This window comes from Camelus bactrianus, chromosome 24, assembly GCF_048773025.1.
Source record: "Camelus bactrianus isolate YW-2024 breed Bactrian camel chromosome 24, ASM4877302v1, whole genome shotgun sequence".
NCBI lineage: Eukaryota > Metazoa > Chordata > Mammalia > Artiodactyla > Camelidae > Camelus > Camelus bactrianus.
In genome coordinates, this window is record NC_133562.1 from 21,811,320 (window position 1) to 21,836,971 (window position 25,652).

The 25,652-nt window shown below is 38.0% G+C and overlaps 1 protein-coding gene across 3 annotated transcripts in view; it reads left to right on the forward strand.

The window, feature by feature from the left end:
* Positions 1-25,179, forward strand: part of PIK3C3 (phosphatidylinositol 3-kinase catalytic subunit type 3) — a 113,978-nt gene extending 88,799 nt beyond the window's left edge. For all 3 annotated transcript variants that reach the window (XM_074352298.1, XM_074352299.1, XM_074352300.1), the window contains 4 exons: positions 5,259-5,427; positions 11,882-11,972; positions 17,196-17,321; positions 24,634-25,179. In XM_074352298.1, coding sequence (XP_074208399.1) covers positions 5,259-5,427; positions 11,882-11,972; positions 17,196-17,321; positions 24,634-24,648 — 401 coding nt within the window. In that variant the 3' untranslated portion in view covers positions 24,649-25,179. The remainder of the gene's footprint in view (positions 1-5,258; positions 5,428-11,881; positions 11,973-17,195; positions 17,322-24,633) is intronic.
* Positions 25,180-25,652: the final 473 nt, after the last annotated feature.

Consider the following 25,652-nt stretch of genomic DNA (forward strand, 5'->3'; position numbering starts at 1 on the left):
TTTTGATTTTTTTTTTTTCATTCTGAGGAACAGTCTCACATGAGAGTTAATGTCAGGGTCTAAATGCAGATTCTTGGGTTTAACTTGCCCCTCCGCCATTGGGTGGCCCTGAGCAAGTTATCTAATGTATGTGTCTCAGTCTCTTTTTCTGAATGTGTAAATAATAGAACCTCTTTCCTGGTTGTAAAGTCAGTTGAAGGATTTAGTATAGTAGAATTTTGCGTGGTACTGAACACATGGTAAACATTCCTTAACAGCTAGTTAACTGTAATATAGGAAGATTTATAAAGAAACGATCAATTTGACCAATGACTTAATGTTATCCTTTCTGTGCTTTAAGGTAGACCTTGATAATTTAAAAATAGATATGATTATTGTTTTCCTTTTTCTCAGGTCAAAGTGCGGTTGTCTGTGATATTCAGACTCTTCTTACACAGACAGAACTTAGTTACTATTCAAATGGTGGTGTTTTCTCAACTATTTGTATTTAAGTTATTCAGTTTGGGGGATAAAATAGAGTATAAAATATAAAACTCCAGACTCATTTTCTTAATGTGCTTCCTTATTCGCTGGCACATGAGAGACAAGGATGTAAAAAGTATTGTGCATTTGGTAAGGCAACCAGTAAATGCCTTTAAAAAAAGCAAATGAACTAGATTTTTTCAGGTTATTTTATCCGTCCTTAGGGTTTCAGAAAAATCTGTTTTCTTTCAAAAGTTAATTTTACTATAGACTGTGGACACACTATGATTTACAGTTTGATTTGTATTTCTCAGTTGATATATGCAAAAGAGAACCAAGCACATAAGACCTTCCCTTTTTATCCATAAATACTTTTTCAGTCTATGTTGATCATTACTTTAGCTGTTTACATAATGAGGACTTGTCTTCATGTGAATAGGTTTCTTTTTAGACATTATTTAAAATCTGATCTTTTTAAAGTCTCTTAAATACCAGTAGTAGGAAGTTAGTCTTCTTTATGTTTACTGAAACCTGTCATAGAGAAAATGTTAATGGTTTTTGTGGAGCGAGCTTTTTTTTCCTTTTTTTTTTAAGTATGTTTGAGAAGGACATTGCTGCTTCTTGTTAAGAGGTTGAAAAAAAAAAAACCGAAAAAGCTATATACTCTTTGTATCTAAGAAGCTGGAAATTACTTCATGAAGAAAGTAACTTAGACTGGGTCGTGAAGAATGTGTTGTGTTTGTGTGGGATGCAAATGGAGAAAAACATACTTTCCAGTAAAATACCCAGAGACTGAAATAAGCAATGCCTTTTTAGGTGGTATATAGGCTGGTTAGAGAAATTTGAAGTCAGGTTGTGGAGGAAAATCAACTTATTTCCTTTTAATCACCTTTTATATGGCAAAGCGTAATCAGTCACTGAAGTAAAATTGTAGATTAGGATAGTAATTTTTTTTTTCCAGTGGAGGTACTGGGGATTGAACCCAGGACCTTGTGCATGCTAAGCATGTGCTCTACCACTGAGCTATACCCACCCTCTCTCCAGACAGTAAAATTTTTAATGTAAATTTTATTAGTTGATATCTTCCATAATGCTGGGTAGACCCTGTTTGTTTCTTCAAAATGAATAATTTGGGGGGGGAGGCCACATTTTAATGTATTATAAAAGCATTCAAAGTTTCATAAACTAAATTATTAAAATATATGTTCATAGTAACCCTTAGGACAGAAACATGTCAAATTTTAAGGTAATGAGGGTTGGACAACAGGGAAATTATAACCAATGAATATGAGTTTCAATTCATTCAGGTGATTCATCTTGCCAGTGTCCCTTCCACGTGACCCAAATGAAGCTGAAAGTTGTGTTCGTCAGTGCAAAGGGTACCAGAAGTCCTCAAGCTTCTGTGTGTGTCAGAGTCCCCGGCAGATTCAGGCTCAGTGTTTCTGACTCAGTAGGTGTGGCAGGGCCTGAGAATTTATTTTAGTAGCAAAGAAAAGCTATCCATAGTTACCTAAAAAGGTTATTAAGATTCTTCTCCCCTTTTAAAATCCATATCTATTTAGGAGCTTGGTTCTTTTACTTCAGTCAAAACAATATATCATAATAGATTAAAAGAAGAAAATATGTGAATCAGTCTTCTCCCATTAAGCCAGACATTTAAAAGATTTGCAAAGTGCTAAGCAGTGCCACCATTCTCGTTACATTTGTCTTAGAAAGTAGTCATTCATAAAAAACAAGTTATGTTACAGTGTTTTTCGCTTGTTATTTTTAAATTCGTTAATACTTTTTGAAAGGTCTCAGTTTTCATTTTAAATGTGATAAATAGCAATAGAGGTGGTCCCACTGCGGCTTTTTGGAGGTCCTTAACTTTTAAGACCAAAATCTTTGAGAATTGCTTTTTCAAGGCCATTGTTTTTCAGCGTCAAAGGATTACTGTTCTGCGCTAGACCTGAACACAGTTCTCTAAAAGAAAATATTTCAAAGAAAAGAAAAACAATTTCGTTGGCTTTAATGACTGTAGGAAAGATGAAAATGTGTAACATTGAAAATTTTTCTCAATGGAAACAGGCGATATAATCAGAGATACTGATACTGATAGTGGTTTGCTGTTCATTGCGTAGCTTAATTGTATCCCTGTTTTATAGAAGCAGTCTTAACAGGTGAATGTGAAGTGATAATAAACTATGTGAAGCATTTAACAGATGTTTGCAATGTCTGTACTGATCTGTGCTTAGTTAGGTCTTTTTGTACCTTATTACTCAAAAACTATTACTACAAATATTTTATCATTACTGTGCTTTTTACCTATACGTGAAAATACCTCTAACCAAGAATATCTTCAGGGTTTAACGAATACGTGTTGGGAGTAGTGGGAGCGTAGGTGAAGGCAGCATTTTTTAATTCCAAAATATAAGCTCCATTGTATCAGTAAATAGTTGTTTACTACCTTCTTTGTTTCTAGGTTTTGTGGTAGGACAACAGGAAAGATAAAACATTCACATAAGAAATAAAGGCATTTTGTGGAAAAATAATACAATGTCAGGTTGTATACCCAAAAAAAAAAAAATTGGGAGAGTGGGAAACTTACTGTGGGGCAGAGTGCCAGGGAAGAATCTGTGAATTTGGGAATTGTGTGGGATTTTCAAAAAACATAGTCTTGGACTGTACAGAACAGAAGAGAGTCAAGTAGAAATAAGCAGAGGTGTGAAAAATGGAATAAATAGAGTTTTGAGATTGATTGCATTTAATTATTAAATAGACAAAATGACATTTAAAAGAAAAAACCCTCTACCATTAATACTATTAATTTCAGCAGTATCTATTCTCTTTAATCCAAGACCTACAGATGTCTTGAACTAGAATTTTAGAAATATGTTTTTGTCACTTAAGACAGTCTATGTAGCACCTTTTGTTCCCTTTGTATTGCAAGGCAGGAACATGAGAAAGTAATTACAGTCAACATTAAGTTTGTTTAATATATTCTTTAACCTCTTGACTATTCAAGATAACAGATTTGAATAAGACCACACTCCCTGAATTTCTTAAACATTTTTAAAATTTCATAACGTGCATTTTAAAACCTCTTAAAAGTTTCATTTACAGATACTAATTTTAAAAAAGTCATTCCCTTTGGTATGTGTGAGGATGAATTTTCTTAAAACATTAATAGCCTCGTTTTAAACCACTTGCCTCTCAGAACCTGCTAAGCATAAGGTTTCATAGTCAGATACTGAATCTTTTATGCCTGATAATTAAGTAGTAATCCTGTTCTTTGAGAATTTTCTTACAAGAAAGATAGAAATACACTCTTCATTTGCAGGCAGTGATGCGTGGCTGACGTTGGAATTCCAGTAATGCCTGTTACGAAATAAAGAAAAATGGGGCTAGGTTATCTGTTAAAAGCATGGAGCCCATGAAATAATGATGATTGATACCATTTAATACATGATTTATTAAGGGTGGCAATTTTGAATCAAAGATTGATCAGACAACTTCTCTGCTCAAGTGCTGGGCATCATCAGGAAGTATACTGGTAACAAAACATTATGTAAATGATTAAATGAAACCAAAAGGTTTAATCTCTACCTGTGGTATTGTAAGCATTGTAAGCTCATGTCTTCACCTCTTGAAGGGCAGAATGGTAAATTGTCTAACAAGGTAGATAATGAATGAGTAGTCCAGAATGAGAATAAAGCACAAAATGAAGTACTTGGCTTAGCTGAACAGAGGATACACATTTAGTTGAAGGCAGTGAAAGCTTTAATAGAAGTTGATTATGAACTTTTCACTAAATCATGGAAAATTCAATGGTAGCAGACTCCCTTAAACCTTAAGAGATTAGGAGACGAGTGAGTGTCAAGCCATTCAGATGACTTATTCCAAAACTGGCTTCTTGTCTTCTTGGAAACATAGACTTCCCTTGGGGATTTGGTGAAGTCTGTAGATTTCCAAAACCGTCAGTTTCATTGTGTTTGGAGACCCCTGAAGCCCATTTTGGGGGTTCTTGAAAAGGTGTTTTTTGATCATGAGTAGTAAGTCCAACTGTTTTAAACAGAAGTGAAACCCCCTGTGTTGACAGATTACATTTTATAATCTTAAATATGTACAACGGAAAACATGATATTAACTTACTGTACATCTACTCTTACATAACTATAAAATAAAAACATTTATAAATTCATGTTTCAAACTAGCAAAATTTATTCTAACAACATTAATTGACAAAGATATACTGAAACTAAACTGTCGCTTGCCAGTGTGAATATAACACCGTGTGAGTTTTAGCTCAGAGTGCTATTAATGTCACATCTCGTGTGAGGATTCTTACTCTGCTTTTCTGTATTTTTGAAGGTGGGGAGAGTAGTGATAAGTTAAAGGGAGGATCCATCTCAGGAATACTTAAAGAAATGATCTTCCACCATATGAAGGGCAGTTTGCTTAAACTTCAGCATAAGAAATTTGCTACAAGACACTAATTTCTGCTAATACCTTAAAAATTTGTCCAGACTTTGGCCATCTTTGATTCTGGAGATCTGAAAGTGGAATTTAAATTTTAAAATATTACTGTGTGGGATGATTTTAAATACAGTTCATCTGAATGTATGTGAGTTGAAAGAGATTCAACTCTGAGGGCCACTCCCAAGCCTGGGGTTAGGGGATCGAACAATTTAATAGACTTTATCATGAATTAGTATTCTTTATGAAGAGACACCGCTTTGCCAATTATATGACATGTCTGTTTCCCAGCTCCTTAAGATAAAATTCCTGAAACAAATTAATTTCTTACCAACATCCAGGCAAACTCTTCCACATAGACTTTGGATATATTTTGGGTCGGGATCCAAAGCCTCTTCCTCCTCCAATGAAGCTGAATAAAGAAATGGTGGAAGGAATGGGGGGCACACAGAGTGAACAGTACCAGGAGTTCCGCAAACAGTGTTACACAGCCTTTCTCCACCTCCGAAGGTAAGTGGATTTGCTTGATGTAGAGAATTTTGGTAAATTCACTTCAAGAAAAATATTCGTTCAAATGTATAAATTCTGTAGTATCACTCTTTTCCAGAATGACACAGGCAACAGTGCTTATTAAATCTACATTTGATGACTGTTTTGATAAATAGTCTGTTATCAAAGGGGAAAGACAGCTTCTTGGTTTCTCACTAATCATGTGACTGCTAAATCCCACCAAACGGGAAGCTGCCATCACACAAGGATGAGCGTTCTGCTTGCTTTAGGGTGATATTAATCAAACCATTTTTGTTCAACACCTTTATCAGCTGTAGTCTGAATGCTTTTGAGGAGATTCTGAACTTTGTTAAACTATTAAAGAATAAACATTACACATGATTTTGTCCCTCTTAGGCAGCTCATCAGTCGCTCTGCTTAAAAAAAAAAAAAAAATGGTTTTTCTCCATCCACTTTTTCTCCATCCACTTTTTCTCCAAGGCCGCTGTATCTCTGCACCCTTCATTCTAGTTTACTTAGGGCTGAACATCATGTATCATCAGGAAAAAGATAAAAGTCATGTTTGTTAAACTCAGAACGTCTCTAATGATTTGTCAAAAATGACAGGATCATTTGACTCTAACTCCGTTTTCAACCTGTGCAAAATGTGTGTTCTTAGTCCCCCGGAGGATCCCAGCTCAGGAGGCAACCTGTGTGCCTTCCAGGGGAATGCGTAACCAGTGGGCAGTGAATGGCCTGTGCACCTCGGCTCTGTCTTTGTCACCTCAGTTATAGACACTCAGTTATATGTAAGTTGAATGAGGACTTTAGTATGTGTATGAAAATTTCTGCTTCCCATCGGGAGTGAGGCCGTGTTCCCAGGTGATGCCGGTCCCAGGTGAATGGCTGTCCTACATCAACCCAGTTTCATCTTTGCAGCGGCTCCACGGGCCTTCACCAGTTACTCGATCTCTACCCCGTGCCACAAACTGTAACATACGTTTTACAAACAGCCACATTATATCCTTTGGGTGGCAGAGTGGCTCAGTTTTACTGTCCAGAAATGCAAAAGGAATGATGAGCAGGTCGGTGCCCAGTGATGCAGAAGCACGTTCAGAGATAAAAGCTCCACTTTCGTATCTGGGATTTTTAATTTAAAAGAGTGAAAGCCTGCAGAAAGCTAGATGAAGCTAATGCGCTCCCTGTGAGGAGACAGGCAAGATGACGTGAAATGATAGCTGGAGGACTGTCAGAGGTGTTCTGGCTTATTGAAAGCAGAAGGGAAGCAGCGTGCTTCGTAAACTGTCATCGATAATGGTTGAGCAGCAGTTCTGTAAAATGAGAAAATGGAGGCTGATTATTAATGCGGAGCCAAAGTTAATCTTCCTCTCTACAAAAAAAAAAATCAGAGACTAACTTTATGTTAAGTCTTCTTGAAAATTGTTTTATTTTTTATTTTCAGGAATTTCGCTGTACTTTAGTTACGACTAGCTAGACCCTAATATTTTGACCAACATTTTTTTTTTTAACGTTGTGTTTTAGAATATGCTTCAGTTAGTAAAACTTTCCCCTAGGACGTAAGAATCAGATGGTCAAAAGCTTGTTTTGAGGTCATGTTATTTGACACACTTATTATTAAGGTTTTTAGGTGTGACCAACCATCTTTTTTCCATGGTTTTTGTCAATTGCTGATCCATTTCTGCAACAAGAAACCACTGAATATCTGTGGACCACGTAAACAGAGCAGTCCCTTTTGAACTAAGTGATGAATGGTTGTCAGGACACATTTTATGGTGTGATTATACCAAAATGAGCTGGAAAATTTATGTTTTGAATACTCTTAAGGCAACAGTAGTCATGCTAAAACACTTTTAAATCTTAAGTGTTCAAGGAAAACATAACTGCTTCTCTTAATCCGTGTTTATGCCAAACACCGTGCTAGACACTGATGAGACAAAGAGGGCCTGAATTTTTCAGCAGAAACATTGAAACTAGGAATGCATTTTGCTGTTCCAAGCAGAGTTCTTACATTGCCTTAGAGGAGGTGTGCCCGGTCACCTAACAGCGGTGAGTCTGTAGCTCACACGGCTTTCATCGTTAACCTCACTGGCTTCCCTCCTTGAAGTAGTGCACTTACTAAATCAGCCTTTTTTCATAGGCCCCTGCTCTGATACTCATTGCATGCAAAGTGAATATATTGTAGGAGGAACAGGCCTCTGAAACATGGCCAGAACCTCCCTTGATGTAGTCAAATGCATTTTTATTCTTAGTATGGAAAGTTTTTACTGAAAATCTTAGGCCGTCTTTGTATGACCAGTGGGTGACATGGAGGTTGGCGCAAACCTGGGTAAGAGAAAGAGGACACTTTCCTTGAACACTGTACTCAACCCAGGCCTTTTAAAAAGTCTGAATAGTCCCATCCATCCCTACATCTTTGACTAGATTTGCATACTTTTCTCACCCCAACTTTTTTTTTTTTTTTAACTTTAACCTTATATTTTCTTCTGATAATGGTTTTAACGAGTTTTAGTAACCTTTCAATCTTTTTTTCTGGGTAGGATATTGGATAATTAAGAAGCTTGGGTGGTTAAATTTAAACCAGCAGATTCCTTGCCTTGCCTTCTTAGAGAGGAAAAGCATAGATGCGCACCATGAAATCACCCCATCAGATAAATCACCTCCTGCTGACCATCAACTGCCTACTTCCCTGGCACTCACATTCATTGAAAGCTTTCACTGTCTTCTTCAGGATTGCTGCTTGACTTCAACTTCTGCGTGAATGGTCCAGCCATTACCTGGCCTCTCGGGACCTTGTCCTCCTCATGTTGAGCCAGCCATGACCTCTCCCTCTCATCAGCGCTAGTAAATGTATCCCTTCAAAATCGTGACCTCGAGGTTTCCACTCTGGCCAGCGCCTTCTGTCCTTACAGCTCGTTCACAGGTCTTCAACCCCACTGATACTTGGGCCTCCCCACCCTACCCCCATGTATGATCTACCTTATATGCCCGCTTCTCTCCTTCCCGCACTGACTTTTACGGCCCCAAACTGTAGTCACTTCCTGCCTCTCCCTCCAAACTCTGCACTTTTTTATCCAGCCCTGTCATCTCACCTGCTAAAATCCCAACTCTAATCAGAACTGTCTGCCTTACTGTTTCGTGTGTGCAGTGCAACAGCTCTGTGTCACTACAGAAAATCCAGCAATTCTGGTGTTCTCACCATTGGTTTGAAATCAGTGGTTCTCACCTGGGAGCTGTTTTGTATTCACCCTCCCCGCAAAGCTCGTTCGGCAACGTCTGGAGATGGTTGTGGTTGGCACAGCTAAGTGAGTGTCACTTGCCCTATCTTCACTCTCCTTCGCAGCACATCTACTTTATAAAGTTCTCACTGACTCTAATCCCTTGTCTCCTTTCTTCCTTTATCCTTCCCCAGTAAGGCTTCCAGTCCTACTCTGCTATTGAAACTAATTTTATCCAGATACACAGTTACCTGTACTAAATCCAGTGGCCACTTTTGCTTCCTAGGAGCTTTCACGCAGTAGACCACATCTCTGTTCCTAAAAACCTTTCTTGTATTTGGTGTAACCTACTGTGCCCTGTTTTCTTTTTGCCTCACTGGTCACTCCTGCTTCTTTGCTTACGTGAACCTCTTCTGTCTGACCTCTGCATCCTGAGCTGTCTAGAAGTCCCATTATCAGTATGAACAGTCCTGGATCGTTTGTCCCCCTAAACTCTCTCCTTGAGCATTCTCACTCAGCCTTGTGACCTGACATAGGATCCAGATGCTGATGACCCCATCCATCACCACCAGCCCCGATAGCTCCTCTGAGGTGTGTCTAACTGCCTACTTGACATCTCTGCTAAGAATCCAGTAGGGAGCTCAAGCTCAACATGCCTAGAGTGGAATTCTTGATTCCTTGCCCAAAATCCTGTTTTCATTCACTTTTTTTTTTAAGTAAATAACCATAGTTACCCATTACTTAGGCTAAATCCTCGGTGACATTCCGTTCCTTTATCCTCTGTTCTCCATTTTATCAACAATTGGCATTCACTCCATCTCCAAAATACAGCCTGGTAATGTCCATATTATTTCTTTTCCACTGGGACACCTGTGAAGTAGCTTCCCCACCTCCATTCTTATTCCACACAAAACAACCAATGTGAGCTTTTAAAAATGCATCACTAAGTGTGTCACTCCACTCTTTAAACTCACTGCTTCCCAGTGCAGTTAGAATAAAAATCATTCCTACTTAAGATGATTCTTTTCCCCACTCCATCAGTCTTTAACCTATTTCCCTGGGGTTGTTTTTTTTTTTTTTTCCTTTATTTCTTAAAAATCTTTTGTCAGTCAACCAGGTATGAAATTATCTTCTTTATCAGCTGATGGTGAGTCCTGAGCCGCCTCCAGAATGTAAAGCTTCATGAGTGTAGGGACCTTGTTTAACCAGTTCACCACTATGCTCTTAGTGCCAAGAACAGTGTATGGAGTGAGTACTCGGTTAACTATTTGTTGGTTGAATGAATAAAATTATGTGAGCAGAAGTGAAATAATCTGTGATAAGCTTTGTATTGACTCCCAGAAGGAAATCAGTAACTTTTAAAGCTAAGTTAAAGCTGTTGAGTTATTCTCTTACCTCTTCTTTTTAAGAGACTAAGCGAGTTAGAGCCTAATCTGACTAGAAGATTACATCAAAGTAGAAGTTTTCATTATGGTCCCTCTTGATTTTCATGGATAATATGAAATTCAAAAATGATGATAGAATAAGTAATCTGAGGTTCTATCATATGGATAGTCATTTTTGTCTACATTCCATTATCTTTACAGTTCAAATATGGGTTTGGTTTTGTTTTGTTTTGTTTTTGGAGCTAGATAGATGGCTGGAATAAAAGTTCTGCGTCACCTAAGTTCTGGCTTCCATCCCTTAGGGAAGACAGTTCAAGGCGCTTGTGTTGACACTTACTGAGAGCAGCTAAAACCCTTCATTGCCTAAGATCAAAGCTTCATTTTCTCACATTTGTCCCCAAGTCAGACCTGGATTTCCTTTTATCACTGCAGTGCTGAGGGACCACTCAGCATAACTGTTCAAGGGGACAGTGTTCTAGAGCAGGAGGTGTGCCCGGTGTCCGTGTATTTGCACCTCTCTGCACAAGGCTCCGCCTCTGGAGATGAGCACTTGGGATAGAGGCATTCTTTCTCCTTGTCAGGAAGAAGAGAAAAGGCTTGAGGATTGATGAGGGTGAACCTTGAGTTCCTGCGGGGGCCGGCATACGGCAAAGACGGTGTCATGTAGGTATCTTGTGCGTTTCTAGCATCGTAGAGTGTTAGCTGTTTTCTCCCTCGTTCAGGGTTGCTTGCATCCAGTCACCGTAGTTTCTGAAATGATGGGACTTGTGTCCCTGGAGGATGCTTAGGGATGATTAGTGGAATGCGGGTAACTCCCTTTCCTTCGTTTACCCTTGACACACTGAGGTAGTCTTAAGGTAGCCGATTCTTGTTACTGAGCAAAGACAGAGCGTCACTGCTTCATAAAATGCTAACTAATCCCACTCCTGGGCTTGTATCCAGAAGGAAATCTACTTCAGGATGACACCTGCACCCCAATGTTCATAGCAGCACTATTTACAATAGCCAAAACATGGAAACAGCCTAAATGTCCATCAACAGGTGACTGGATAAAGAAGATGTGGTATATTTATACAATGGAATACTACTCAGCCATAAAAACCGACAACATAATGCCATTTGCAGCAACATAGATACTCCTGGAGAATGTCATTCTAAGTGAAGTAAGCCAGAAAGAAAAAGAAAAATACCATATGAGATCACTCATATGTGGAATCTAAAAAACAAAAACAAAAACAAACAAACAAAAACAAAGCGTAAATAAAGGACAGAAATAGACTCACAGACAGAGAATACAGACTTGTGGTTACCAGGGGGGTGGAGGGTGGGAAGGGATAGACTGGGATTTCAAAATTGTAGAATAGACTACACTGTATAGCACAGGGAAATATACACAAAATGTTATGATAACTCACAGAGAAAAAAATGTGACAGTGAGTGTGTATATGTCCATGAATGACTGAAAAATTGTGCTGAACACTGGAATTTGACACAACATTGTAAAATGATTATAAATCAATAAAAAATGTTAAAAAAAATGCTAACTAAAAATATAAAGTGAGTTCTCCTTAGATTTCCTTACAGAGAATGTCGTTATTAGATGGTTACTCCAGAAGTTGGTTCTATAATAGGAGTCCTAAAAATGGGATTGTATCAGGATCCTAAAATACGATGTTTTCAAGGCTCGCTTTCTGTTGAGGCAGCCAGTAACCAGTCTCACGCTCTGTTTTCCACAGAAGAAGCAGTAGTCACTGTAAAGAGCTAAGTACCACCAGGTCTGAGCGCTCTTGGTATGGAGAAGGAGTGGCGAGGTCCTCACGCGTCGCTGTGTTTTTTCTTTCCCCTCTCCTCTAGGTATTCTAATCTAATTTTGAACTTGTTTTCCTTGATGGTGGATGCCAACATTCCCGATATTGCTCTTGAACCAGATAAGACTGTGAAAAAGGTAATTTTTATATATCCTCAGATATCGTAGTCTGCTCTTCTTACGTAACAAATGTTAGGGTTTTAACAACCCATTTCCCCTTGTCCTGGCCTGTAGACTCTTAAGTAACGTGGATTAAAACAGAGACCTCGTGTGTGTATATATTTATACGACACCTCTCAAGTCCTGCGCAGCGAGCTTTATCCCCTTCCCTGTTCGCACCTGCAGTCACATGAGTAAGTCACTGTCTCAAGAGAGAAAGCTTACTATCACAGTGCCCCTTGTCCTGAAAAGTTCAGTTTCTCTTTATGTTCCTGATAGATACCTGATTCCTGGTGCCCCTAGGCCAAGCAGGCTAAAGATCAGAAACAAAATATTGTAATCATACGAAGAAGAACACAGCCGTTCTTCATCCTCCCCATCCATACCGTTGGCTTACAGGGGATTCTTACTGTGTCAGGAGAGCGGACGCCTGAAGGATAAAGGGAAGCCGTCACATAGATGAACAGCTATTCAGAACTATCTTACCCTGAGTTACAGCAAGAGATGAGAGGAAGGGTAGCAGAATTGAAGATTTTTATTTGAATTAATTTCTGACTTTGTGATTCACTGGGGAGGAGAGTGTATGTAAAACACTTTATTTATCCAAAGGTAACATAAAACGATCTTAAGTATCAGTGTGGTTATTAATATTAAACTTCATAGACAGATAGTAACAGCTTTTTAACTGTTGCAGAAGTATAAAGTTGCTAAAGATAGTGTAACTTTTTAATTACAGAAGTCTAAAATTTTAATAATCTCAAAGATGGAATTGCCCTGATGGCCGAAATTAATAATTGGCACCAAAAGCCCTACGTTCTAAGCTGTTGACTCTGAACATTATTAGAAAGATATCTCTGCGGACTGAACATGGCCTTAGTCCACTTGGGCTGCTGTTAAACAAAATTACAGAGACGAAGTGGCTTATAAACAGCAGGAATTTATTTCTCATGCTTCTGGGGGCGAGAAGTAACTGGATTAGCGTGCCAGCACGGCCAGGCGAGGGCTCTCTTCTGGTCGGAGACTTGTGTCTTCATAGGGTGACAGGGGAAGCTCTGTGGGGTCTCTTTTAAAAATTTTATTTTTGTTTTATTTAGGGAGAGGCTATTAGGTTTATATATTTACTTATTTTTAATGGCAGTGCTGGGGATTGAACCCAGGACCTCGTGCATGGTAGGCATGTGCTCTGCCACTGAGCTCTACCCTCCGCCGCAGTGGGGTCTCTTTTATAAAAGTGGGCCGATCACATTCAGGAGGGCCCCACCCTCAGGACCTGAGTACCTCCCAAAGGCTCCACCCCCTAATGCCATCACAGTGGGCATTAGTATTTCAACTTGGATTTGGAGGGACAAAAATGTTTAGATCATTGTAAACATGAAAGAGGCTAACGTCTTTTACCAAATTTCATGAGTCTTTGGCAAGCAATGAGAGAGATTTTAATGTAAATATTTTATTATCTAACAATTTAAGAAACTCCCCTGTCCCCAAACACCAACTAGGAAATGGACTAATTATTACATTGATTTTTGGCATGGATTATTTTTTGTTCACTTAATAAGCTCGTCCATCAAGAAACGTAATTGGTTGATGACAATTTTCTCAGCTAAAATTGATGGCTGCCCCAGATTTCACATGTTGTTACCCCCCACCTTTTTTGCATTGCTGTTTTCCAAGTCTGTTTCTTGCTGTTTATTTTAAACCCATTAATCTCTGTCATATATTCACTCTTTCCTGACTTCACTTGTGTTCTAACAGTATTTATCAAACCAAGTCTTCCAGTTTCTTCTGCCAGTTATGTGGTTCTTGTTCTTGTTAGGTCTTTTGTTTCAACTCTTGCTTCTCTTTTAAACAATCATGATTTTATTGTTTAAGCTTTTGTTACCAGCTGTCTTTATAGTATCATCTTCTAATATATGAAGCAATTTATTTTATGGAAAAAAAGTGTATGCATTAGTCATTTTTCCTTGGATTAGTTATTCTCTAGTTATTTGTTCTAGCTTCAATTAAGTGCACCTTGAACAAAAGGTATTTTACCATATTCTTCCCCAGAAAGTTATTTCATAAAAGGTTTCTTTGCTTTCTGCTGTTTTCTCAAAAATACGAAGTAACCAATTGCAACATAAACTTGACTTTAAAGTCATAATAATAATACTGAAAAGTGATGCTATAATAGGCTAAAATTAATTTTTTGTTGTTGTTGTTTAATTTTATTTTTTGTGTAGGGAGAGGTAATTAGGTTTTATTTTTTTTAGAGGAGGTGCTGGGGATTGAACCCAGGACCTTGTGAATGCTAAGCATGCACTCTACCACTTGAGCTATACCCTCCCCCCCATAATTTATGTTTCATAGTGGTTGGCTTTTTTTAGAAGTAGATTTCTATACTTTGTGAAATAACAGTTGCTGGCATTACTTAATACCTAGAAATGTTTTGCATTGGCCTCATGAATGAAAGCCAACTAGAGAAACAGAGTAGCACATTCAAGGCTGAAGTCTTCAGAGGAGCAGATTTTTCAGGTTATCAAAAGTAATCGTAACAAAGTTCAACAATATTTTCCTGTTCCTATAATGTATTTTAGTACATATATATCAATTTCTTTTTTAAGTTTTTTGAAACTGACAACTTGTTTTATTGCATTTCACTTTACTGCGTTCTGCAGACAATAATTTTGAAAGTTTGTGGCAACGCTGTCTTGAGCAAGTGTATTGGTGTCATTTTTTTCCAACAACGTTTGCTCACTTTGTGTCTCTGTGTCACATTTTGGGAGTTTTCAGAGTATTTCAAACAAAGGACATCTGCCTTTGAAAGATCGCTGCAGAGGCTGAAATCTGCAAGCTTGTGTTGTAATCTTTTCCTTGAAGACACTCTCCAGATTGGTTTGGGTGCAGCCATATTGAGGTGCAAAAGGACAGAGTTTGGAGCTGGTAGGGATAGCCAAGAAGTTAGGGGACAGATTTTGGAAAGGTGAAAGTCACAGTGGTATTAAGTCCCCCGTTCCTCTAATCTACATATAAAATTTTCCCAGATCCTGGCTGAAAGGGAAACTATGCTGATCCAGTGATCCCAGGGGATGGGGAAGCAGCAGCCAGAGCCAAAAACACTGAGCAGTTCCCAGCTGTTGTTCCTCACAGGAAGGACAGATAACTGGATTTGATGCTAACCAAGTTGACCTCCTTCTATAATGATTCTTCACAGGAACACAAGAAAATTCTTTCTCTGTAACATATCCAAAATGCCTAATATCTAAAAAAAAAAATCAAATCACTAGATATGTGATGAAATAGAAAAAAACGTGACCCACAGCCAATAAAAAGAAGCAGTCAGTTAAAGAAGCATGTTCAACATGTTTAAAGGCTTAAGGGAACTAAAGGGTATAATGACTGAACAGATGGAGATCTCAACATTAAAATAAAAGCTAGGAAGGAAAAAAGCAAAATGAAAATTCTAGAGCTTAAAGTATAATAGCTAAAATGAAGTGTTAACTGGACAGCTTTAAAAACAGATTAGGTCATGGCATTAGAAGTAATCAGTGAATTTAAAGATAAATCAATAGAAATTATAGAATCTGAAGAACAGAGAGAGTGTAGCTTGGAGAAAATGATTAGAAGCTGAAGGACCCAGGGGACAGTAACAAGCAGCCAACATAAGTCAGTATATGTGGTACCAAGTCAACCATTTATATGCAGTTAACCTTCTTTGTTATAAAAGAGAATGTTTTCATGTTTGGTAAATTACATTTTGTTTGTTTTTTGGAGGGGGTAGTAATTAGGTTTATTTATACTTTTGATGGAGGTCTATACCCTCCCCTCTAATAACATTTTCTTTACATGCCAAATATATATTTTCTGTTTGTGATTTAAGCACTTACCTAAGTATGCAAGTGTTGATAAATTGGGTTAAAGGTTTTGGTTGGTGTTTTTTTTTTTTTTTTTTTTTTTCCTGCCCTGTAGCTTTTTGATTTTCTTAAAAATTAGTTTCAGAATTGTCACATGACCTCTCTAAGTAGAAGTCGAGGAATATAAAGAATTTAATGGATTAAACTCAAGGAACATGTGGATCTTTAACTGGGATCCAGAAACTGGGGAGGTAGTTCATTAATACTTTTAGATCTCCATCCACCAGTTGTCCTTTGCTTTTTATACCTACCTCCTTCACCTCCTCCGTCCTGAGGCTGCAGGGCTGTCAGACCATCTGGTAAACTTCCAGTGCAGTGACGAGGAAAAAGCGCTGAGCTGGGGCCATGGGTTGTAGTACTGTCTGCCCTCTCTTCCTAGTTTTACGGTAGTTAAACTCTGTACTTAAAAGGAAATACTAAATGTGGACCACTTTTTATCCTAGCCTGCCTTTTCTGAAGTGTATATGCTTTGTAAACTCTCTGTGTCTTATAGATGGAGATACTATCTCCCTTAGAGCCATCTGAGAGTCAAGTGAAACACTGCCCGTTAAGTGCCTTGCACAGTGTTTTGCACAGTCATTCTGTAACACTGGCTTTTGCATTTAGGGAACTATTCTTATCTGTAACCTCTACTAATTTTTCTAGTAATCAGAATATAAAAAGAGATATATAAAGATACTTTCATATGTATCTTTTTATGTGAAATAATGAAAAATTCCTCTGTCTTTGGAAATTATAGGCCAGTTGAAGTACTTCTGTGCAGAAGTACGGGGAACTCCTATAGGAAGGGGGACACTTTAGAGATCTAGTTTAGTTCATTTTGCCAGTGATGACATGGTTCCTGTCCTCGTGTGGTCCATGAACGTGAGGGAGAATATTCACGTAAGCTCACCTTCCTAAATCCATTTCATAAAGTGAAGACAATCGTTAAGCGTCACATCCCAATTTAAATTTTATGTAGTAGTTCTCACTTTGAAATGCAAAAATAAAAAAAGCACACCTTGAAGAGAACAAATTTTGTATGTTTTTTTAAATTTGCAGGGCCTAACAATTGTATTTTCCATTTACTCTTATTGTTTTTCTGAAAAAATATTTACAACCAACAAAGATATAAAGAGCAAATAGCAAAGAAGAAAAGTTCCACATTCAAGAGAGTAGTGTTCAGAACTCCACATACATTATGAATCATTTCTTTGGCATAGAAATAGCTTCTGATATATTGTAATCATGTCTATATCTGTTTGTTTCTGTCTGTGTTTGAAATGTGTCCATTTTTGTTTGTTCAAAAGACTCACAGACTCTGACCTTGCAGGTTCAGGATAAATTCCGCCTGGACCTGTCTGATGAAGAGGCCGTGCACTACATGCAGAGTCTGATTGATGAAAGTGTCCACGCTCTGTTTGCCGCGGTCGTGGAACAGATCCACAAGTTCGCCCAGGTAAGTTCTCTGAGGGCGGCGCCTTTATCCAGCTTCTCCGTGTGCCATCCTAGACTCCTCGCAGAACCACGCCTTTCTCCTGCCAGTGGCCCATCCTTTCTGTTTTTTTGGTCAAACCTCCTGACATCTCACGAGCCTTCCGGCGTGAACCTGTTCGTGATCCATCAGTAACTCTGAAACGCCCCGCTGAAATGTTCTGAGTAATGACTAAATTGTCGAGGGTCAGCACAGGTGTGTTCGTGCTTTGAAGTCAGTGCTGACTGTAAACTTTTTTTTTTTAATTGAAGTATAGTCAGTAGTAGCTTACGGTGAAAAAGAATGTGAAAACAAATATATGTACATTCATGTATGACTCTAAGCCCTTCTTGAGAATGATCTAGACCCAGTCTAGGAGAAGTCTTGACAAGTGAGACGTGGACACTTGCTGGCTTTTGCTGAATGGTGAAGTGCTGGGAAAGGAGGTTAGAAGCTATAGATAAAGCAGTGCAAATGGCGCATAGAAAAGGTCTGTCTGGAGACTTACCGCCAGCAGATTCTTCCATGCAAACAACGGAGGGGAGGAGTTTTTACACTAGCCTTGTTGATAAACCTCAGATTTTGAAACCTGTTTTACCTTTGAATTTCATAATGAGGATGATCATGGAAATGATGAGCAAACAGAAATATGAGGCCGCTTTCCTCTCCCAGATCCTAACATGCCTCTCCCTGTGAACACCTTCCTTACTTTACGCATTCAGTTAATAATTTTACTGATCGCCCAAGCTCAAAGCTTGTCTGTTTCGACTTTTCCCTCACTCAGTAGTATCCAGATTGTCACCAAGCCTTGTAAGTGCTTTAACCATTTTCCAATCACTGTTTTCTTTTGTTTTCTCACTACTGCCATTTTAGCCTGGTGGCAGTTCACCTTGCGATGCCTTGGACGACTGAAACTTCGTGACTGTTCTCTTCGCTTTCATCCTTTTTCTTCTCTCAGCATTTGATCTTTATTCTACTGAACAAAATCAGATGTATTTTCACAAAATAATGTTTTACCTTGTTTTGTTTCGTTTTTTATTTAAATATGGAAAGTGTTTCCCGATTGCCTTAACGTGACGTCCAATCTCTAGCAACTCAAGGCCTCCCAGAATGCTTTGTTCTAAGCTTCTTCCTAAGCTGTTCCCCTAAAACTCTCTGTATTTTTGCTCTCTTCCATTTCTCTGGCTGCTTTGCTGTTCCATTTCTTCAGCCCAGAAATATCCTTCTTCTTAATAATCAATCTTCTCTGAACCCCTGCTTGCCAAAACCCAACCTGTCCTTCCAAGATCTGTTCTTAATGCCACTGTTATTCATCTTCCTCTGAATATTAATAGTACTTTGTACTTCTGTTACAAGCTGTACTTACATTTTGTTTCCTATTATAGGTATTTGGATACTTGCCTTAAAACTCCTAAAATGCAAACTACTTGAAGGCTGGGATGTCTGTCAGTGACCCTTTGCACAGTGCCTTTATACACTTAAGAAATATCTAATGAACATAAGGGATTTTTTTTCCTGTAAATGTTAGCCTGTACTCTCTTCCTCACTTAACAAAAAATGTTTCTTCTCTCTGAGCACCAATCTGAGTCATATTTTATTACAAATGCCAACTCATGGTCTACTTCATGTGTCATTTATCACAGCGAGTCAGTTCCTAGGAGAGTAAACTGCGACTCAGGTAGTAGGTAAGTGACTTGTCAAAGTCACCCAGCTAGCTAATGGTAGATCTGTACCCACATACAGCACAGCAGGATGTTTCAGAGCCATAGGGGAAAAATCCCAGAGAAGTATGACTTAGCCAAACTTCATGTGTCTTAACAGGGGACAGAACCAAGACTCATGCCCAAATCTTTTGACCCCTACATCCAACCAGTGATAAACTAAGGTTGTTTTCTGGCTTATCAAATTCACATCTTCTTTATCAGAATCCCGTAATCTTCTTATTTTTTACTGAGGTATAGTTGATTTATAATATTATGTAAGTTTCATGTGTACAGTGTAGTGATTCACAAGAATCCCATATTCTTTATTCTAAGAAATGAACTTGCAGATTCTCACACTGTTTTTAGATTTCTTTAAATATGTCACCTGTGCTATTGTACAATTGAAACAATATTAATAGAAGAGTAACCTAAGGATATTAAACTTCATTGGAACTTACTTAGGCATTGAAGGGTGCCGGAGATACTAAACCAGGTCTTAACTTCACACAAGTCTCTTCAAATTATACAGTTATAAAAGCATAGTTGTTTCTCACCTAATCTCTGAGGACGTTTATTTTCTCTTTGAAACTCACATTCCTTATATATATATTTTCTAAGTATTGGTGCTAATAAATCACACGCACTCTCAAATTCTGATGACCAGCATTTTTTTGGTCACTCAGCGGTATTTATTATGAGGACGCATATTGCTAAGTGATGGATGCTAACTTTTGTGCGTTAATCTCTGTGGATTATAGAGCCCAGTTTTTAAATAATGCAGGTAGACAGATGCATGTTAGCCAAAGTTACAGTTGTTTCTGCATGAAAGAAATCATATTCTGAAAAACGACTGAAAAATTGCCAGATACAAGTATTTTGCTGAAATGCTGAAAGGACTCATTTTGTTCCATCATGCCATTTGTGAGGAAGGGTAGAGATTAAATACTGCAATATTTGTTGCCTAGCAACACCCATCTATTAGTGGTACAAATTTGCCACTGAAAACCACTTTTCTTTGGGTCACTGTCTTTGAAATTGCATCATCAGAACTCTTCTTGCCGTTCAAATTATCTTTATATTGCTTTCTAGTTTTGTTTGCGCCAAAAGTAGAGGTCGCTTAGTTTGGGGCACTTACTGCTCTAAACTGTGCCTTTCAGTGGAAATCTCTCCCATTGCAGCCCATTTCTTTCCAGTTTCAACTTTTTCCTGTCCATCTGTCGCTATACTGATTCATAGTAGAATTCTGGAGAATGGGAGTGTGGTGTCCATTAATCTCATTACATATTAAATCTAATTAAATGAAGCTTGATAGATTAACTAGGGTTATAGATCTATTTTTTGCACACTAAACATAGAATATTGAGAACAGACTGGATTCAGAAATTTTACCTAAGTCCCAGCTCAGGATACTAAGAACATAGCACTGCCATCCATTTGGCAAGAACTCTTCCTTGGTTAAGAGTTAAGAGCACAGGTCCAGGCAGAGGGTCACATAAATGTGTGGTCCCTTCTTACTCACCTTTGACTGAAGAGAATCCAGCTACACACACACATACACACATGCACACACTTGGACTTTGGAACATTAAAAAAACAAACAATGAAAGGAAAATTCTATGTTTATTATGCCTGACATTTCCCCTGAAGGACACGTGTCCTCTAATAAATGTCAGGGTCTCCGTCAGAAGTGTTTGAGATCCCAGGTTCCTCCCATGGCATGACATGACCACTCTGAATGTGACTGCAAGCACTGAAGGTTCTCATTTCTCTGCTACAACGTGGCCTCTGATTTCAAGCCATCTGCCCTGTCTGCTGCTCAAAGAAACAGATTTTTTGTATCAGCACTAGGGGAAAAGCTTCCTATTTTGGGCTCTTTGAGAGATGACTGTCTCTAAGGTGTTCCCTTTTGAAGAGCTTTTCTTGAGTAATTTTGTCTATTTATATTCCTGACTTACCTTCATGTACTGACCTCAGTACTTAGACCCCGTGTGGGATGTTTCCACTGCAACCGCTCTGCTCTCTCATTGGCTTGCAGAAGACCTGATGCAAAAGATGCCCTAAGGAGAAAAGAAGATAGTATTTTTCTTTGAAGTCTTCAGCAGAATTGATTACATTTGAATTTTTCTTGGTTTTATTTTTGTTTTTAAAAGAACCATCATTTCTGATTTTACATCATACGGACCTTATTTTACCATTAGGAGTAATGAGCAGCAGTGTGAAATATTTTATTCAACAAAACAGTATTGAGCCTGAGGGCCAAATAGAAAGTCTTCTGCTCTGAAACCAAGTGTTTGTTAATTTAGCGAATTAATTTTCTAGAGAGTCAGATGGTTCCCAGACCACTGGCTTAAATAAGTAACATAAAACCAGAATATCACACAGAACAACTTTGTGTCCCACGTTTATTCCTAATACATTGGAGCTATCCTGGGAGAAATAAGAACAACAAGAAACAAACAAGAGTATCAATAGTAACAGCCTGTTTGTTACCGAGTCCAAACTCGTTCTGCTCACTGCACTACAGGCCAGTAAATCGGGAGACAAGGTATTGGGGCAAGGAATAGTGACTTTATTCAGAAAGCCAGCCGACTCAGAAGATGGCAGATTAATGTCCTGGAGAACCATCCTACCCAAGTCAGAATTAAGGCTGTTTTTATACTAAAAAAAAAAGGCGGGGGGGTGGGGTTGTTGCAAACTTTGCTGTAGGAGTTCTTTGTTCTAGCAGCCGTCCATGTGGGGTCAGGTCGTGGTGCCCCTGTAAACCTCCAATAAAACAAAGGTTGTTTTCTATTTTGCAACTTGTTATCTTTATATCAGTGCAGAAGTGCTAATATCCTTAAAGGTCAGAGCCTTTAGAATAGCCTCTAATGTATATTTCAGGGTAAAGGCAACATTGTTTCCAAAAAGGTGCAGGGCTGGCAAGACTGAGCCTGGAGAACAGAGCACAGGGTTAAAGCCAAAGGAACAGATCTAATATGGAGTCAGATTTATTCTTTTCTTATTACATGCTGAACACTTAAATGTGCCAGGAATTATGTAAACTTGTTGTCTGCAACACCTTGTTTAATCTACACACCTGTGAAGTAGGTGTGTATCGCCAGGTGTGTTTGATAGATAAGAAACCTAAGACTTAGACAGGTTAATTATCTTGCCAAGGTCTTAAGGTTAATAGGTGAAAAAGTCCAGATTCAAACTCAAACTTTGGGTGGTAGAAATAGGTAGTTTCTAGATAATATTTTTCTCAATATACATCTAAGCCTTAGCTTATTAGATATGAATAGATTGTGTAGTGAGTCACGAGTTTTTAAAAAATAGACTTGCAAATTTAAAAAATGATCTTTTAATTTTCTCCCCTTCATCTTTCATCCAAACATCAAAAGAAAAAAAAAAAAACCTAGCCATGTGAGTAGCCAATAGTGTATGACGTAAAAAGGAGTCATTGGAAACAGTTAATCCCAGATAAATATGACAAATACAGGATAAAACTTAATTTTGCACATTACCCAAAAACCAGTTTTGAATTTTACTGAGCACGTGTGCTCTCTTGTTGCATTGCAGTCAGTACTGCTACACAGCTACCCATTAAAATCCATGATGTTTAGAAAATATATTCTAAGCCCTTGCTACATTACAAATGTTTTAAGGTCTTAAGGTGAGTTAATTATTGTCATAGCAGCAGCCAGCGTAATGCCCCATAACTTTCAGCTAAAATTCCCTGCAGTTTATTTTTCATCCATACAAGTGTTACTCCCTTATCGTCTCTAAGGAAAATTTTCAGACACCTGAATATAATCCGTGGTTAAGATTTACCCATTTGCTTCACCATCTGCTTTCAGTAAGATTATTATACTATATGTTGTTTTCCTGCCTCTCTGTTGTATCAAACTTTTATGTAAATTATTCAAGTGTGAAGGGAGTTGAGTATTTTGGGACTGGCTCTGTTCCATAGTATTAGTGACCCCCGCCACCCCATCCTACCCCTCATGGGCACAGATACTTGAAGTATTTAGGAAGTATATCAGAGGCTGTCTGTTTAGTAGTAGCATTTTTATCACATACAAACGTAGGTGTGGTTTTTATTTCTTTGCAGAACCATGTACGTATCATGAGAGTTCTGGAGGAAATTTATGTTGAAATAGTAACACAATTTAGTCTTCGAGTTTGAAATAATTTAGACTGCCTAACATGTCAGTGAGGACCTTCCACAGTTTGGCTTTAATCTGCATTTTCAACTTTCACCGTCTTCCACCAGCCTTCAGAAGGAACTTTCTTTGTAGCTCTCCTGATTTACTTCAAGACAATTCCCATAACTGTATTTCCAACACCTCCCCGCCTCCCCAAGCAGTACATCTTTACTCTTTCTGGTAGAAGAATTTTGTCTTAAGTAACTTGGAGTCTCCCACAGAGCCTAAACTGTTCCTGATACAGTGTAGTCACCAAATTAATGTGTGTGGTTTTATATAAGTGCCAAGGACCATTGAGAAGTTTGTTTTCTCTGGTACTGCCTTTGAGAAGAGATTTAAGCAGCTTCTTAAATTGTAAATTACATTCTTTTTATTAGCATTAAAAATAAATCTTAGCGTATTCTTTCTAGAATTGCCACTTTACAGGGTATCAGATTAAAATCAACATATTTCATATTTATACACACACACAACATGTTTTTCAGCAAGGTTCTTCTTCCTTCACATCTTCTCTGAGTAATAATGAGTTGACGTTCATTGAAACAAAGTTTCGTTGCACATAAATAGCATTGTTAATTTCTCCACGATGACGCCAGCATATGTTTGATTGGATCAGAGGGCACATGAGATGTGGATGACTCGGTGTATATTCACCCAAGCAGAACCATCGGAGTTGTCCTTACTAAGACAATGGGTGATTATTCATGTTAAAGACAACAGCTATTAACGGTTGCACATGGTTTTGAGATAATTGTGAGAGTGCCTAACACAAAGCAGGTACTAAAAATGTTGCTATCTTTTATGTCTACTTGATATTTTAGTACCAAACACTGTTAATGTATTGGCCCCCAAACAGCACTTGACTAGGCCTTTCTTGTTTTTTCAGGACTACTTCCTTTTTCTTTTTTTATTTCTAGACCATTTCTATGGTGCATTGGCTGCACTCTGTGGAGTAAATTACAGGTTTTCACAGTCCCTAAAAATGTCACATGGACCAAGAACTTAGCTTACTACTAAAAATATTAATCATCTATCACTGAAGAATTTAGTGGGATTTTTGCCTTCCTCGTGCTGGATTTGTCTGTCATGTAATAGTGGGGTCATCTTAAGCTTACATTCAGCAAACATTCCCTCCCCCAAATATTTTCTCATATAAACTGATTTTTAAGCTAAGTCTCAGGCATCCTGTACATTATAATTAATTGAAATTCTCTTCATGGCATGTAGTAAAGTAATTATTTCTCTTTTTTTTTTGTTTGTTTTGTTTAATTGTAGACTGGAGTTAGCTGAATTTCTTTTTCCCCTCATGGGTCATCTCTTTCCAAGCAGTTTTTTGAAACTATAGACTGTTGTTTATTTTTCTTTGTGAATAGTAAAGCGAATTATCTCCTATTTGTTTATTTTTTATAGTACTGGAGAAAATGAAACTGGGTTTGGCCCATCAAGATGCTTGTCTCTGTAAGAAAACTACGTTAAAAGCAACCTGTTATATAAGGAAGACTTCAGACTAACAAGCACGGAAGAGAACATTTCAAGATACCATATATCCGAAATGTGCCTCAGTTCTGTTCCCTTGGACGTTACTGCTTAAATAGGTCTTGAATGGTTTGTTTTGAAATACTGTATATAGTTATTTTCAAATGTATACATTGTTAATAAGCTAAGAAGGAAGACGCTGCTTCCAGAACCATGTACATATTATGAGAGTTCTGGAGGAAATTTATGTTGAAATAGTCAAACAATTTAGTCTTTGAGTTTAAAAGTCCTTTTTCCCTTCATCTCTTCGCATCAGGAGAGCAGTTATATGAATTTGGATTAATTCTCTGTTTTGGTATTTTGCTTTCTCTCCTTCTCATTCCCTTTCTCTGTTATTTCTTCTCCCCTTCCTCCAGTTGTTTTCTTTTCTTTTTTCTCTTGTTTTCTCCCCCCCCCCAATATACAATACTTAAAATTTTACGTGTTATGGCCCATTCTTTCACACTTTGAGAATTGTGTATATTTCAAATAAGATGGTCATTTTCTGTTACTTAGAAATACCGTTTTTTTGTTTCTGTTGTCTTGTAGTTCACATTTATCCAAGGTTGTAAGTACATATAGCAAGTCCTAAAAATATAGCTCTCTGAATAATTGTCCAAAAGGTAATATGACAGCAGCTTTTTGTATTGAGCATAAGATATTTTTATGTGCAAGCATAAACTGTCTTTCTGCAGTAATTTTTTATGAAAACCTAGTTTTTAAGAGCATTTAAAAATAGTTCCCCTAGACTTGTTAATACAACATATCCTTTCTGATTAAAGCAAAATGATTTTTGGTCTTTTAAGACTAGACGTCCCACTAATCCATCTAGCTCTCTTGCCTCATGGAACTTTGGGGAGAAGGAAGACACACAAATGAGAAGAGCAACGCGGTGGTGATTTTTGCCAATCGAT